The following is a 16,575-nucleotide window of genomic DNA, read 5'->3' on the forward strand; positions in this document are numbered from 1 at the left end:
ATCTTCACAGAAATCAGACACAAAAGGGACCAGGGCTTAAAAATATCTGATAAAGTGCTGAAAAATGTGTGGCATCGTACAACTAACACCAGCTCCAAAAGAGAATGCTCTCTTAAGGGCTCTCTGGTATCTACTCCTGGTTCACCAGGACCCAACCCTGCAGAGCCTCAAGGGATGTTTTGCTTGGTCAGCTGGGATATTTTGGCCTTGGGGTTTGTCCTTGGAATGCATTTTTAGCTTTTCAGTCTCAAAGTTCATGCTACAGAAGATACAGAAAAACATACGACGGACATAGAACACGGTCAAAAACAACAAAGACGACTTAAGCAAGACAATGTCAGAGTTTTGAGATTTCTGTGTCTTGGGCTTAACGTAAGGTCTGCCTTTACAGCTGGCTTAAATCTACACACTCAGTGCTAATTTAAGACCCTAGGTATCCTGCTACCGGCTGTGCTTCAGCACCCAACCACACAATAGCCGCACAAGTAGCTATACACTGCAAGAAGCTGCATCAAGCAACAGGAGCAAAATTCATCACTAACAGATGGAGGTGCAACTCAAAGGAACTGAACCTGCTTATCCAAGCAGTGAATTTGTCCCCAGGCCTGCTTGCCTCTGCACAAGGACTGCGATGCATTTTCAGTCAACCATCAGCAGTGCCGATGGTTGAGAAGCAGAACTGAGCTTCAGAACATTGCCCCAGCGAATTCAGCGTAAAGGGGAGAGGAGATTTCAGGACAAAGAAGCTGTTCCCCAACCAGGTAACAGTTCTCCTCTTCCAGCTGACCTTGTCCAATTAAGCTTGTGCACAGTAAGAGAGCTGTGGTCAGCATGGGCAGGCCAAACAACCCCCAAGCAACAGAGGTAACCGAGACCAGCAAGGAGAAGAAATGGAGAAAGAAGGGGGGGGAAAGAGAGCATTATAAAGGGGTACTAAAAATAGTACACAATTATTTACAAATATTCTAGAAATGTAGGAAACAGATGAGACCAAATGCATGTCCCATTTGTATCATGAGTGTTTTGTGCTGCTTATTGAGGACAGTCATTCATTTCTAGCAAACCAGATTCTGAAAACCATTTCATAAAATGTACTGATGGATTCTCAATGAAGCGAGACTGGACCCCGTTGCCCAGCCCCACCAAAAATAAAATAAGGAAAAAGATGTTTGGAAACAAAGGAGAAAAATAGCACTGGTACCATACTGCCAAACCAGCACAGATCAACAGTGGCACCCGGCGGCCACGGAGACTCACTGCGCCTCTTGGCTCCAGCACGCTCTCCGCTGCCTGGGACAAAAGTAAGATATCGTCTAAAATACCCTCCTGCATTTCTGTTGCAAATGAAAAAACACGGGAACTGACTAACCTGGCAGATGCTGAAGAAGTTCTGATAACCAAGTTTGTTTGTTTGTTTGTTTTAAAATGATCTTAGCACACACTAGGAGATGGCGACCCTTCTTGTATAAGATAGGGCAGCAAATAGTTGATGCTTTTGGTTGCAGTCGTGAGAAATACATTCTGAAAAATACTGACTGAAAACCAAAGTATGTCAACTCTAGCATTTCTATGTAAAATACATTCATACATGCATCTTGGTCTTCTCAGTCAAAAAACCACATGCTAGAAAAGATTTCACCTTATCCAGTAAAGCCAGGTTTGAAAGTAGAGTCAATCACAAACAGTTACAATGGGCTGGCAGGGGAGTGCTGCAGGAAGGGGACAGAGACTGACTGACTGGTCTTTATTAAAATTCCAAGTAATTGATTGTTCTGTCTGGAATTGTATCTTTTGGAAGGCTCGGGATTCAGCTAGAACTGAAGGTCTAGAGGAAAGTTACTACACAAGCTGAACTTAAGAATCAGAAAATACATGAAAACTGTATCATATTTAAACGAATCCAAACTGCAGAAACTAGTACCCACAGCTCCCGAGGCTTTAAATAAGTTAGGAGAAGGAACTGGGTAATGTAGGGTTTTATCTTAAATAATTTGTGCTTATTTGAGGCACTGGGACTCTCCCTTTCTCCACCAATTCTATTACAAGTTTTCTTTGCCAAGATAGGATGTAGCCCCTCATAAACCTTCGATTCCAAAGGCACCTGAACACGTGATCTGACCTGTTCGGATGGGAGGTAGGTAGCATGAACTGGAACTCCACCACACAAGTGTTATCCTTCAGCTGGCGATGCTGGACACTGTTTAACTCATAGGCAATATATGCCCTTCGAACGTATACCTGGTTAGAGAGAAACTTGATCAGCTTAACTGTGCTGAGGAAGCAGAAAGAGAGAAAGACGACAAATAATACACCAGAGGCTTCAAAAATACTAAAACCCAAACAGATACCTCCAAATGAGTATCTAGATAGAACTCTAATTCAACCAGAATTTAAAGTTATTCTTTGAGGAAGGCCGGTCTGGCAGGATACAACCATCAGCACAAGGCACACCGGGTAGGCTGACCACATTCTCTGACAGCAGCTTGACTTTCAATCCTTTCAACCACCTAAGTCTTCAAGCAAAGAAGAGAACTTGAATCTGAAATTTCAGTCAATTATGAATATTAATGCTGTTATATGCCAGACTCCAAGTATGCCAGATTCCACACAACCTACAGCTCTCTTAATCTTGCAAGGTAACAGTGCTCAAAACAAAACAACAAAACAAAAGACACAGAAAAATTAAAAATACTTCTTTTTTCAATGGGAATAAACTTACCTCCAAAGCTGCCATTCTTACCACCTGGTTACTGTGGTAGAAAAAGTTGGGTAGCACATCAAAGATGGATGTCTCAGACAAAATGAGTTTCTAGAAGAGATCACATTAAGCAGAGTTTTAAAAGAGAACTGCCTGTCTTGCAAACAGGGTTAGGCAAAAAAGCAAAAACCCCCAATCAAGCCTGACTAGTTCTGATTTCCATGCTTTTCCTGTTGTTCATCAAGGATTATGACCTTTTTATATTAAATCATAGAATCACAGACTATCTCAAGTTGGAAGGGACTCTTAAGTATCATCGAGTCCAACTCCCTGCTCCTCGCAGGACTACCTAAAACTAAACCATATGACTAAGAGCGTCGTCCAGACACTCCTTGAACTCTGACAGGCTTGGTGTTGTGACCACTTCCCTGGGGAGCCGGGAGCCTGTACTGACCACCCTCGCAGTGAAGAGTCTTTTCCCAATGTCCAATGTCCAATTCCCCTGATGCAGCTTCATCCCATTTCCTCATGTCCTCCCCTCTCTGGTGACCCGCGATAGCTGGTTACCAGAGAGAGATCAGTGCCTGCCCCTCTGCTGCCTCCCTTGAGGAAGCTGTAGACCGTGACGAGGTCATTCTGATATCAGTGTAAGAATGAAAACAAAAATGAGGGGGAAGCTAGAAACCAGAACAATACAATATAAAGCCACAAGGACCTTGGGACTACAGGTGAGATTTAATGCAGAAACATTAAGATCAGTGAGAAGAAAGCAGGGAAACAAGGAGAGAAGTTCAGTAGATACCTGCAGGTTCTCAATGCAGAACTGGTGTCCATACATGTCAATAGCGGACAGGAAGATGGACTCCACCTGGTTGTGACGCAGCTCGTAGGATGGCAAATGGGAAGCAATAAGAACCTGGTAAACAGCAAACACAAGGAGTGTCAGTGAAAGGAGCTATGCTGGGCCATCGGCAGGAGGCTGTTACCTCCAAGGCAGCAATAGTCTGCTCCATCCCAGAAGAGGTGACTGGTTTCTCCTGTGAATTCTGTGGCACCTGGGTGATGCTGCAAACTCTCTCCCCTCCCCAGCCTCATTTGTGTATCTGCTTGGTTTGTATTATTGGCAATTCCCCATGGAGAAAAGGAACAGCTTCAATCAAGTTCCATCAGTGCATGTGATTTAGCACTGCAGAGCTGCTAGTCCTGGGGATTGCCTGACCGGCTGTTAATTGGAAAGCAGATCTGGCAGGCAGCAGCTGTGGGGAGGCCAGCAACGGAGACCGTCTTTCACAGCTTCTGAGCAGAGGAAGCAAGAGACACTGGTGCCAGGTATTAAATGCCCAACATGAAGGATACGGAGATAGGAAGGGAAAGCAGCTTGCAGGGGAAAATGAAGTGAAAGAGCAACATAAAGACATACACAAGGACTGCAGCACCATCCCCAGCATGATGCTGAGAGGTTCAATAACTGAATGGTTCAAGGACACAAATACAATCCTGAAGGAAACATAAGGTCACTGAGCAGCTTCAAACGCCCCATTCATTTTCAACAGTCAAGCTCTGAAATAAAAGGAGAGATCCCCAAAGTGTCAGCTTTCCCGCTGAAGACTTTTAGAATGGAGATAGAGACTGTGGAGTGAGAGGAGTGATCAGACTACAGGGTTAGCATTACCGTGAAACAATTATGCCCTCTTATTCCTTCCTGGCTACAGACTAACTGCTAAAGAGGAAGCTCACAATAATATCCAGGTGGATATCTGGCATTCAAATTATTATCTGTACTAGACTCTTGGAATTGACAGTATCAAGAGCTTTTCCAATTATTTTCAGGTTAAAAAGAAATTGATAAAACGCAACTCAAAAGCTAGAAGAAACCCTGCAAAAGACCAACATAATTCTTTGCAATAATTCTTTAGCAGTTGCAAAGAACATCTGGTTCTTCTGTAAATTTCTCTCCCTGTTCTCTGCACACACTGATTCGCAATTGTGAGGTAGCTGATGAACCTGGACAGCATGTCCTGGCTGTTTACTGCACAGCTGCCTGCATGTTCCAGGCAGCCTGCGCTTGTCGGGTTCACAGATTATGAAGCCAGAAGGAACCACAGTGACCATGTATTTCGACTTCCTCTATAGCACAAACCATAGGCTACTCTCGATTAACTCCTATTTGAGCCAGACAAAACTTTTTGGAGGAGCAAGGACAAAGGAATATAATCTTAACTTCAAATTTTACAGTGATTGGGAATCCACTGTGATCTTTGTTAGACTGTCACAATGGTTAATCATTGGTTAATTAGCTTCATTGTTAAAGCGCTGCTCACAGTAATCTACTCTTCACATTTGCATAGTAATCAAAATAAACATCAAGAGGTATAGACCTTCCGAAAGAGCGAGCTCCAAGTGGGAGCAGTCCATATTGATCTGATCAGCAATGGCACAGTCTGTCTCTAGCAGGGATCAGCTTGGATTGCTAAACACGCTCCCTTACCTGCCGTGCTCGCAGGGCCACTTTAGCGTTGGTTGTCTTGCTGAGCTGGGTCAGCTCTGTCAGAATATTAATCAGCTCATCTGTCAAGGTGGGGTCACGGCCACATAGCTGGTCCTAAAAATAAAGAGAACTGAAAATGTTTAGAACAGAGGAAAATCATCTTCCGTCCTCCCACAAAGGAGTTTAAACCTGAAATACACACACACATGCACTCAGGTGCTGGACCACATCACCTCTAGAGGTCCCTATCTAAATTATTCTGTAATTCTGTGCTGGCAAGGGTACAAGTATTAGGCTTTCAATAATTTTACACATACAAATAAAGCTACAGAGGAAAGAAGGGACTGGCACCATCACCCATTTTCTTATTTGTAGCATGTGTTTTGGCATCCAAACACACGAGAAATACTGACTTGTCAAAGAGACTCAAGTAAAACATTTTCCCATTACCCAATTTCAGCTTTGTACCAGAAGTCTCCCCTAGCAGCGATGCAAAATTCAAAGAGCGTTTAATTGTAGCAAAATGCCTTGTGTAGCATGCAAAGATTAGCAAACTTTCACCGTGAAAGGTGACCAGACAGAAAGAGTTTAACGGCCGGGAGAACCTCCTGAAGTCCACTTAACACCTCAAAACCAAAAAAACCCCACAACTCCACAGCCACAAACCAACCACACGCTTTGTACAGCTTCAGCAACACCAGAAAAAAAAAGATCCTGTCATTCCTCTAACAAAGCTAAGCAAAGCTAACTAAAACCATAAATGATATAATGTGTTTCCTGCCACAGCACAGGACTGACTCCATAATACTTATTCTAATCAGAGAATCCTGGTTCTGAGGATTTTACTGTCTAAATTGGCTGGATAAAACAATAAAACTGAACAGCATAATTTTCAGTGTTAATACTGTTTCAAAACTCTTTTGGATTCAGCCATTCAAAAAAATGCAAACAGTAAAGACTTTAATCTGTTTTGTGTTCTGAACAGAGGAGGTGCACTCTCATGCACACTTTCTTCAAAAAATAGTTTCAACTCCCATGAATAACCCCACAGCCTTCAACTACTCACACTGGTTTGTGAGCCTCTTCCCTCCCACTCCCGAAGCTGAAAATCCTCTAGGAGCCTCTAATGTTTCTTCTATACAGCACTTAACAGCTTTTCTCTTGGTAAATGAATCACAGGAGGAAAATGCGAGATGAAACAGGGGTTTGCAACAGGAAAGAGAGCTGGTGCCTTAAAGTTTTAAGAGATTTTGAATGCATACATTCTAGAAAACGCCCTTTGAAGATCCAAGAAATAGAAAGGGAAAAAAGGGAAACTTCTGCACAGCAGGTTAGATTGGTAAGCCTGCCAGGGAAAACAAAATAAAAAACAAAAAACAAGTAATACAAGTCCCATAGACTGACTAACAAATAACAGCTCATGCTACATGCGATTCCAAAGCTAAATAGCTTATGCCCCACATTGCTCTTGACCCCTTTTTCTCTGACCCCACTCAAGCATGATGCCATCTCTAGGAATGATGGCATACATCTCCCAGGGAGAAAGATCACAGTCAAATCACTCTTATTAAAAAAATCTAAGCTACTAACTCTTATTAGATTGTTGTCCCCTACTAACCAGTCTTGGGCCAGCAAACATTACAATGATTGTTCCGAAATAAAGTTCTGTAAATTTATCCACTCCAGGTCACTGTGTGAATTCACAGCGAATAATTCAAGAACTGCCTTCGTTGTATTTGAAATACAAATTCCTGGCTGTTGTAATGTTACTGCTCAAGGTAACAAAAATTTGATAGGACACAGGACATCTGCCATGCCACAAACGATTCTGTCCAGTTAAGGCTAGGATGTGCATGCAACAGTCAGTTAAGTACATAAAATGAACATATAGCTTCAAATCACACTATATTTCAACAAATATATGAAGGATGAAGTAGTTCCCATCCTGCCTTAAACGCCTGCTAGCTAAAAAAGGTGAATGATGGCAGCATAACACTATTACTAAAACCATCCTCAGAGCCCCTTGTTAATAATGGATTCCTAGGGATACATCAATAACAGCAACATAAGCATCAAGGTATTTTGACATGATGTTTGCCCTTGGAGGACAAACTTAAACCATCCCACATAAATAGCCTGGCAACCCATAAAATGCCACAGCCTTCACCATGATTACACCAGATGTGCCACGGGGTCCCTCAGACATGAAGAGTAATGTGAGTTGGAAGAAAGAGGAATGACGGTCTTTTGGTTAATGGCGTGACCTGTAACTCAGCAGACGGTAATCTCTAGCTGTGCCACAGATGACATGGTGACCACAGGCATGTCACCCCTCCTGAGCCCCCGTTACCCACTCGACCTGAGAAGTCCCTGTGACACAGCGTTCGCGTGAGGGCAGACGCCCGTTTGCAAGGCCTCGGGCACCACACTGGCAGAGGCCATACAAATGGCGCTCGGATCCCCGGCTAGCTACCCAGTTGTTCTTCCACCACATGCAGCATGGTCTCTCCAGTATGTTTTAAGCTCCAGCAAACTGGGATGTTGGCCTTTACTTGAGCAGAAATAACTGACAGTGGTGGGAAGAACGACTACACAGGAAGGAAAAAGGAAAATTATTTGACGTTTCTCTGCGTTCCCTATCTCCCAGCACGCCCCTCACTCCCTCAGATGGACATTGTGCCGGCCACCGTGAAAACACAGCAAGGCTCTGCCTCCAAGACACGGCTTGCACGGAGGTGAAAAACTAGACAAAAAGTTTCAGTCCCATTTTAGCAAGAAATAATCAGGATGACAACAACAAAATAAAGCAGGTAGCTGGCACCGCACTGGCTTTTGCCTGCACTGATTGGCAAAGGCAGTGAGCAAAGCCTCAAACCAGCTCTTTGACAAGGCCTAACGCCTCCCCGGCACCCCCGTGTAATTACACACTTGAGTGACTGGACTCTGAAGAAAATTGAAGGCCTGAGCTGCGAACAGCTGCCATTTTCTCTCTCCATCACGCCAGCATGATTACTTGAGAAATGAACAGCCCCGGCTCAAAGCTACTCCAGAATTCTCAGAGGAAATATGGCTCCGTGTTCAAATAATGAGATTCTTAAGGCAAGCGTTACTTACAATCACACCACACACCAAAAAGGGAAAGAAAAAAAAAAGAAGAGGGGAAAAAGGAGAGCCAGAAAGAAAGAATGCCAGGGTCCTTATATCTTACAAATCAGAATTTAAGAAACCCAGCCTCAGCCTAGGACAATTATGACTCTTTTCCTGCTTTTGAGAGTTATTTTGTGGATGGTTACTTGGACATATTTTTGGCAGTAACAGACCACATTATGTTTGGGGGGGGGGAGAGGAGGGGAGAGATAGTATTGTAATTAGCCTCTTAAAAAGCAGGATACCTAACTAGTCTGTTGAAAATCATGTTGTAGCTAAATTCATCCTGCCATGAGGAAGGTAGGCATTCATTCTGCTTCAAAGCATTATGTGGGACAAGGATTTTTTGAGGCTTTTTCAGAAACAGGAAAAAAGAGACAGGACTCAATTGTTGTTTTTTAATTATTTTTCCTGGGAATGTAATTTACTGGGAGTATTACCCATTAGAGTGGGGCTGAAGTTAATGAGAACTGAGATTTTTCATGGAGTAACAAGCCAGAAGAACATGAGAAGGTGATGGCAGGTCCTGGCATGAGGATTCATTTGTGTTTCTAGGGTGGAATCTCTGTCTCTCCAAGAGGAATTCCAACACCAGGAAATTCCCCATCCCTTTGCAAGCCCCCTGGACAGCCGCACACCATCCCAAGGGTCAGAGGCCTGATCTGGAGTGACCAGCTTTGTGTTGAGATATTGAGTCCTCATCAGATTCCATCATGCAGCCCAGAGTACAGCCGGTCCGAAAGCACCACTGTAGACCCAAGTTAAGACTTTCTGAGACTATAACCAGGAAGAAGCTAAGAGAGCCACTGCCAAACCTGTAAGACCAAACTACGGCTCATTGAGGAAGAGCACGTGAAACCCCTCAAGGGCCTCCAAATGGGCTGGCTAATGCCATTCACTACCAAGAAGTCACCCTCATTAGTAATGAAGGACCATAAAAATGTTGCTATTACAGAATTATTACCACAAAAAAAATCATCTGCTTTTTGTGCTGGTAGCATATTGCATTGCTTTCCAAGCAAGTCCAGTTTGAGTACCATAAGCTATACAAAGACAGGACCTCTCCAAGACCCCTGAAGATGAAGCAGCAAACTAAACCAAATATAAAGTCACAGCCCAGTGTCTGAAAGTTAGCCTCTAGCACACTCCCAATGTAAGAGTTAAGTCTGCATTCTTATCTCCCCACAGATGCTCACAAATCACTTGCATAATTAGCCTTCATTGCACTCTGATAGGCAATCAATGCAGGACAGTCATGAACCAGAAGGTGCACAGACACTGAGCTGAACAGTATGTTCTGGGTCTCCTCTAATGCATGGCTTACATGCCCTAAGAACACATGAAGAAACTCCACACTGCTGCCACTGCTTCTGTAGCTACAAGATTTGCATCTTTAAGGATGAGAGCTGTCAATTCAGTACCTTTCAAAGCATCAAACGTACAATTACAAGAAGCAGCAAATTTCTAGAGCACCAACTTACAATGAGCATTGTAACAAGCAGGTTCTTCTTGGTGACCTGAGCATGTGAGAAGATGTAGTTCAGCACAGCATTCATATCACTTTTATTCTCTTCCCGAAGGGTAAAGACACACTTGTCATAGTGACCTGCAATCAGAAATGCACATTTTTTCCAGCGTCCACACCTATGTGTCAAGGAATACAAGTTACCAGATGTGTCTTTATTTTTCTACATATATGTTTTGAGAATCTACTTTGCATGGTCCACACAATCAATTCTGGGAAGGAAGCATTCCTCCCACCACCACCCCCTCAACTGCAAACTTTAATTTAAACATCCTCCTTTTATTAAAACAGTTCCAATACCAAATACCTTTTTTGCCAGCAATACGAAGAGAGGAATGGTGAGCTCAGTCTTTCATTTAAATGACAACCAAAATAAAGTAATAGCAAAAAGACTTGCACCATCCTCTACTACCAGCAAATTGAGGTGGAAGTGAATCTGCAGTACCATTAGGCTGGTGCAGGTATTGGAGCAGGACAAAAGAAAAGTAGAGCGGAATCTGAACTACCTGTTAAGAGCTAGAGCCTCAAAATTAGCTAGTGCTTCATTGCCATCTTGTGCCTGGATACAGCAGTGCAATGCTTTTATTTCAGTTCTCCGTTTCAGGCTGAGGTTTGAGGTTTGTTCTTATGAACAGCAAACAGCTTCCTGGTATTTTACAGCAGGTGCAAATAACTCAGTGACTTTTTTTTTTAACTGCACTTGATTTTCTCACTATAGAATTTAATAAACAGGCAAGATAGAACTAAATAGCATGGTGAATTTAAACAGTTTTTCTGATTCTAATTTTTCTGCAGATGCTCAGAAATCAGGAAATAAAAATCAAGCTTCTAACATGAAGTTTCTACATGTGGAGTACCCGAGTGGGGGAACTCTCCAGTGGTGGGCCACTGCTGACAGAGTCAGTGAGGGAACGCAAAGGAGAACTGCTTCATCTCTGATCTAGAACAAGCAGAGACCACGCAGACTGGCTGAGCCTTAGCGAGATCAATAACAGACTAGAAATGGCAACACAAAGAAACTCATAATTCAGTGAGTCTGTCTTTTTACTCCAGGACATACAAAAGTCCTCACTTAGAGGATCATAAACTCATATATGAGTTATTCTTTTGAAGATTTACAGGGAAAAGGAGCATTCCTACACCGAAAAGAGACCAGAGTCGCATTATGACATGTAAACTGTGGGTAAGATGACACAGGATGTAAAAGATGGTGGATATACCCACAATGGAAAACCAGCAGAACAGAGAGCTTTGGGGTGGAGTTTGTCATTTGCTTGTCATCAGTATTATGATCACTCTTACCACAAAAACTCAAACTGGACATAAGCTCCTCTACAAAAAACAGGATCTGACTGGTAGACCTTTAAAAGAAAACCTGTGTAGCTTAGCCTCACCATAAAGTTAGAGTAATCTTTCTTGGAGGGGGTTCATGTGGAGCTTCTGGGACCAAATGTGGTTCTTTCAGAAATTAAATCCTTGATATGCTTAGAGACTCACCGTGCTGAAACTGAGTCTCCACCTTCAGATACTGACGGAGCAGATCCATGACCACTGCTTTCATGTGACCCCGAATACCACTCCGGTACCTGCAGAAGTAAATAAGTCAAACCTAGCACCGAGTAAGACTGGCACAGCCCTGCTTCTGAAGACCTGCAAGTGACTAACACTCAACACGAGTGGCAGAATAAGCCTGTTCGCTTATGAAAAGAAGCGTACCCAGTTCTGAAAACCCTAATTGTTATGTGAATACATAACCCCTGCCATTACTGTTGTGGGGTAGCACGGCTCGTGTTTTGCATCAAAATATCCTTTTTCTTCTAAAAATACTCAAAACTCTAGACACTGAATGGCATAACACACACCAGCGGCTTGATGAAATGGCCAAGCTGTTTTCAGTGTCAGGACAGAAGTTAAATCCTTCTTTCATATGGCAAAGGGAAAAAGAGGAAGGATCTGTATGTGTGCTTCACACAGGCAGCCAAGGAGCCACACACACATGGCCCCCTCACTGTTGACCTCTCTGAGGGAAGTATGCAGTCTTATTCCTAATGATTTAGACTCTGAGTGTAATAAATCCATTTGAATAAAGACAAGCAGGCTCAGGTCTTTCAAGCAGCAGCAAAAAAAAAAAAGAAGAGTTAGGGGACACCCCTGAAAATAGCTCACCTCTGTACAAGCTGCACAATGCTCTGAGTGTTCATGAAGAAGACCTCACGCTCTGATTTGCGGTTTAAGGTGGCTGCATGGCTATCCAAGATATTGGCAATCTGAAAGAGAGCAATCACATGACAGTCCCAGTCCTGGATGGAACGATCTGGCTGAACAACGAGCAGAGAAGCTGAGAACTTCCAGACAGACCAGACCAGAGCTCCAGCAGAGTCCAGCAAAGGCCAAAGCCTTAAGCTGCTAAGGAAGTTAATGACCTGACAATGATACAAAAATCAATGCACAATATCGTATACTGGAGAAATCATCTTCCAACATCTGATTACCTGATCAAGCCTCCCTGAGTTGCAATCACTCTTTTTTAAAGTTACGTTGACACTACAAATTGCACTGCAGCATATGTACCAGGCAAAAAGCAAATAAATAAATGCCCACAAGGCCACTGATATGATTAAACTGCTTCCGAACTGCCTGTTTAAAGCTATACTGAGCAGGGAACACACACCCTTCAGCACAGGTAAAGGAGGCAAGCCTTTAAGCTCCAGTGGTATATGTAAGTATCTTTCATCATGAAGATCCCATGTTCAAACGCACCTTTCGGGTCCAACTAACCTCCAGATAATTTAAAGGAACTCTCTCTCCATGCAAACCAACGCAAACCAATTTTTATTCCTCTATGTAAGTGTGGTTGATCACCTGTTGGCTGGGAAACTGGCAAAGGACTGATGTGATGTTGCTGGCATATTGGGCCATCTCCTTCTTGATGGACTTCTCTACATTGGGTGGGATCCGTCCAGAAACACTGGTCATGATGTCCTGAAGTTCCAGCAGAGGCAAAGATGGATCTCTCAGTGTCTTCATTAGTCGCTCAACCCAGCCTTTCACCTAGAGAAAGACAAGTCAGTGTAAAGACAAGCATGAAGAAAAGAATAAGCAGCAAGAAGGGAGAAAAGGAAAGGCTTTTCATTGAGGTCTTCTTTAATACTGTTTTATCACACAGCTAGTCCAGGGACTAAAAGAGAGAACTGGGGTAGATGACAAAGCTGCTGTGCTACCTTACGCCGACAGCTGACTCAGATTTCTCCACCTTCTTTCCTCCTCCCTCTAGGACTTCTACCACAGATGGCTACGCACGCAGCTCCCATGTACAAGGCTTGCAGGCACAAGCAGTAAAGGTCAAGCTCAACTCCTTGTCTTTGTTTTGGGTGCCACAGATGAGACTCTCCTATCTTACTCTCTGGTAAGACTGACTATAAGGAAGTCTAAGAAAGAAAACCAAATCCAGCTGGCACTAGCAGGGTAGTACTGCCCCGACCCTTGGTCCTCTGGCTGTGACGTGCAAATTGGCCAGCCTTACCTTGAACTGAAAGAATATTTGTGCTCTCGCTCTGAAACAAGAAGTAACCAGTACCTTGCTGCTGAAGTAGGGCTCTGGCAGGCAGTATCCGTTCATCACATTGACCAGGTTATCTAGGACATAATGGAAGATGCGATGGAGTTTCTCGCCTCGAAGTGCTGTGCTCTGGATCTGCGGCAAGGTACCCGTGTGCAGTTCAGCCTGGAAACACAATGAACAGCACAGTGTCACTAACCTTCCTGTATGGCATCAGCCACGGTGGTAACATCCAGTTACCCTCGACTGGAGGCTCAGATTTAACTTGGAAGAATTCCCAGAGTGGAAAATGCACTTGGTTGAGAGACAGAAAAGTTAGGAGCTGGATCTCTAACAGTTCTATGTTGTGTACACCCACAAAATAAGCTTCCAGCCTCTCTCCCAAATACGTTACAGTTGATCTCATTGTTTAGATCCAGGATGACCAAAAATCTCAAAGAAAAGCACAGGAAAAGCCAACAGTTTGGTGCTGACAATCACTTTCCACCCCCTGCACAACAACCTCCCACAATTTTCAACTGGCTATTGCTAAAGGAACAATAGATTCTCTTCCACCTCCACCAGCTACATCCCAGCCTACCATCCCTGAAAGAATATATCTCCTTGCCTTTCACCTTAAAAAAGATCCATGTCCTAGGCTCTTTTTCTGTATTTTCAGATTTGCTACAATTGCTTTCACACAGCCCGACACTCTTGGAGTTGGGATATCAACTCCTGTCCTCCCAAAGAGGGTCACTTGAAGAAGAATACATGATACAAAGAAGTTAAATAAACTTGCATAGGAATAAAGCAGATAGAAAAATCTGGCCAACCTCCAATACCCTGGGCAGCCATGTACCCACAATAGTACTGAGGTAAGAAGAGAACAAGAATGGTACATAAGCTTAGCCTGAATCAGAGAACGAGACAATTATCTGAGTCCTAGTCCTCATCTGAGACAAATAAATGGTAAAGTGACAATTCCAGTACAATGCACAAATCTGAAATTGGTTCAGTACACTGGACCATCTTGTACCACTCTCAACATCACTCCCCTATTAAAAACACATCTGTGCTTCCTGCAACTTCTTACCTGCTGCACCCTGCTGGGATCATCCAGCTGGAGCTTGGCAATCACACAGCCTGGATCCAGGACTGCCCCTGAGCGTTTGACATAATGGATGCAGCCTGATTCTCCTGCTGTTAGCGTCATCACCATTTTCATCACCTGTAGCAAAGAAAACAGGTTACACACTCAGCTTCCATGTTCCCCAAATGGTTCTAGTTTTGTGAGCCAACAGCCAATGTCCTACCACAGACAAACTAACCTGCATGAGCACCTTTTGCGTTCAGGCTTTCTCAAAGGCCTAAAAGCACACACATTGGGAATGAAACCCCAGACACTGAAGTGAATGGTAGAACAAAATAACTGGCCACAAATTACCGCAGCAGGAAGCCATCATCCTCAGGAACATCACCTGTTCCACACTGCGTGGACCAACAGGTACCCAAGAAGGTCCCACATTCAACACAATGGACAAAGCAGATACAATTTACTGCTGCAGCTGCTGCACTCTAAAGGCTAAAAGTGGGAGAGCCACTCTCAAAAGCTACAGCAACACATTCGCTTTTAGTAGAGGGAACTAGGATTACTTTCTAGAGGTCACAGGTCTCAGACTGCTCTTCAGAGATGCTTCCTTAGATCAACCATGGAAGCTCTTGCCTTTGGAGCAGAAGGGTTGGGTATGGGGGGAGACAGTCTAGTTTTACCATTGCTATACTATACACCACAACTGGGAACAGAGGAATTGAGCAGGTGGTTGCTTCTTAGCCATGGCTCTGTTGCAGCGTAAAAGCACTTACATGAAATATCTGGCTTGGTATTTTTCTCCTACACATTGTCCCCAACTGGTTTAATTGCCCCTCTGTCAACACACACCCTCCCCTCCTTCAAATCTGTTTTGAGCCATGCACTCCTACACAAACTCATGCTTTCCTCACAGTGATGCAGAAATTGTTCATCCTCCTCCTCTCTAAGAGTTAAGTAACTTCCAAGGGAGAAGAGAGGAGTGACACTTATTAACTCATCCAATCAACCTGATAAATGATCAGGTAATCAGAGAAGTCTTAATTTGTTACTTAATCCTGGCATGTAACTGCTTCTGAGTCTGCGTTAGTACTAAGTAGTGGTCTACAAATAGAAGGCCGCCTTCGTCACAGCCAGAAAACACAGTACACATGGATCCTGCTCTCCCTTGGTATCACAGCAAGATGATAACCATGGTCTCACTGCTGAGAAATTCTGCTTGTCACTTGGTATACAGTCATTAACACTCAAATTTCGGCTGTTAAGTAATTTCTTTCCCACCCCATCACTCTCACTGCTGATTCCTGCATTAGTCCAGGTTAAAACACAGACAAAATTTGGAAAGGAAATACTGTGAATTATCCCTCACGCTCAATTCCCAGTTCCAAAGCATTCAACTTCCCTCCCTCCCCCCAAGCTTTTGCCTGGGCAGATTCAGCATCTGCAGCCAAGTCAGTTCTTTGAGACTCTTTTACCTCTATTTCTGCAAAGCACTGCCCTGCAAACACGTGTCCCCCATCCTCCACCACATACTGGATAAGCTTCCCAGCCGAAGGTGAGCGCAGAATGGAGGGATCATTCTCCTTTTCAAACACACAGGTCTTGTTACCTATAGTGATGCGATACCTAGGAAAGAATGGGACAAATCACTGCAACAGAATTTCTTGTGGAAAGCATAGGAAGGGGAAAATCCATTCTCTCTTTCCCTATTCTACTTCAAAACAAAACTAAACAAAAACACCCCAACCAGCTCTTCTGAGCTGAACTGCATATGAAAGTTCAGATTAATCATATCAAAACAGGACTATGGAAGCCAGGGATCAGAAACCAGATAGAATAGCCCTTAGCAAGGTTGTACGTATGTTACTTTTGTGCTTCTTCTCTACCAACAGGCATCACTCACTGTCAGAACCAGAGCCAATGAAGTTCAAGATTTCATATAAACAAAAACTGATGTTAGTGGAGATTACACTTGCCATGCATAACACACAATACATTCACCAAACTGCCCACCTCATGCAAAATCCTCTTGTATACAGAGCAAAGCTGAAAAGAGCAGGATGCGCCCATGTAGCAGACTGAAAGGTTAAGA

At 43.5% G+C, this 16,575-nt stretch overlaps 1 protein-coding gene across 2 annotated transcripts in view; it reads right to left on the minus strand.

Annotated features, from left to right (window-relative positions):
* The window catches only part of ACACA (acetyl-CoA carboxylase alpha), a 140,157-nt gene that overhangs the window by 87,966 nt on the left and 35,616 nt on the right, over positions 1-16,575 (minus strand). For both annotated transcript variants that reach the window (XM_009278242.2, XM_009278243.2), the window contains 11 exons: positions 15,959-16,109; positions 14,490-14,624; positions 13,436-13,582; positions 12,721-12,909; positions 12,025-12,125; positions 11,356-11,444; positions 9,815-9,939; positions 5,187-5,300; positions 3,501-3,614; positions 2,720-2,809; positions 2,120-2,238 (listed from right to left, as the gene is read on the minus strand). In XM_009278242.2, coding sequence (XP_009276517.1) covers positions 2,120-2,238; positions 2,720-2,809; positions 3,501-3,614; positions 5,187-5,300; positions 9,815-9,939; positions 11,356-11,444; positions 12,025-12,125; positions 12,721-12,909; positions 13,436-13,582; positions 14,490-14,624; positions 15,959-16,109 — 1,374 coding nt within the window. The remainder of the gene's footprint in view (positions 1-2,119; positions 2,239-2,719; positions 2,810-3,500; positions 3,615-5,186; positions 5,301-9,814; positions 9,940-11,355; positions 11,445-12,024; positions 12,126-12,720; positions 12,910-13,435; positions 13,583-14,489; positions 14,625-15,958; positions 16,110-16,575) is intronic.

This window comes from Aptenodytes forsteri, unplaced genomic scaffold (genome assembly GCF_000699145.1).
Source record: "Aptenodytes forsteri isolate BGI_AS27 unplaced genomic scaffold, ASM69914v1 Scaffold66, whole genome shotgun sequence".
Classification (NCBI taxonomy): Eukaryota; Metazoa; Chordata; class Aves; order Sphenisciformes; family Spheniscidae; genus Aptenodytes; species Aptenodytes forsteri.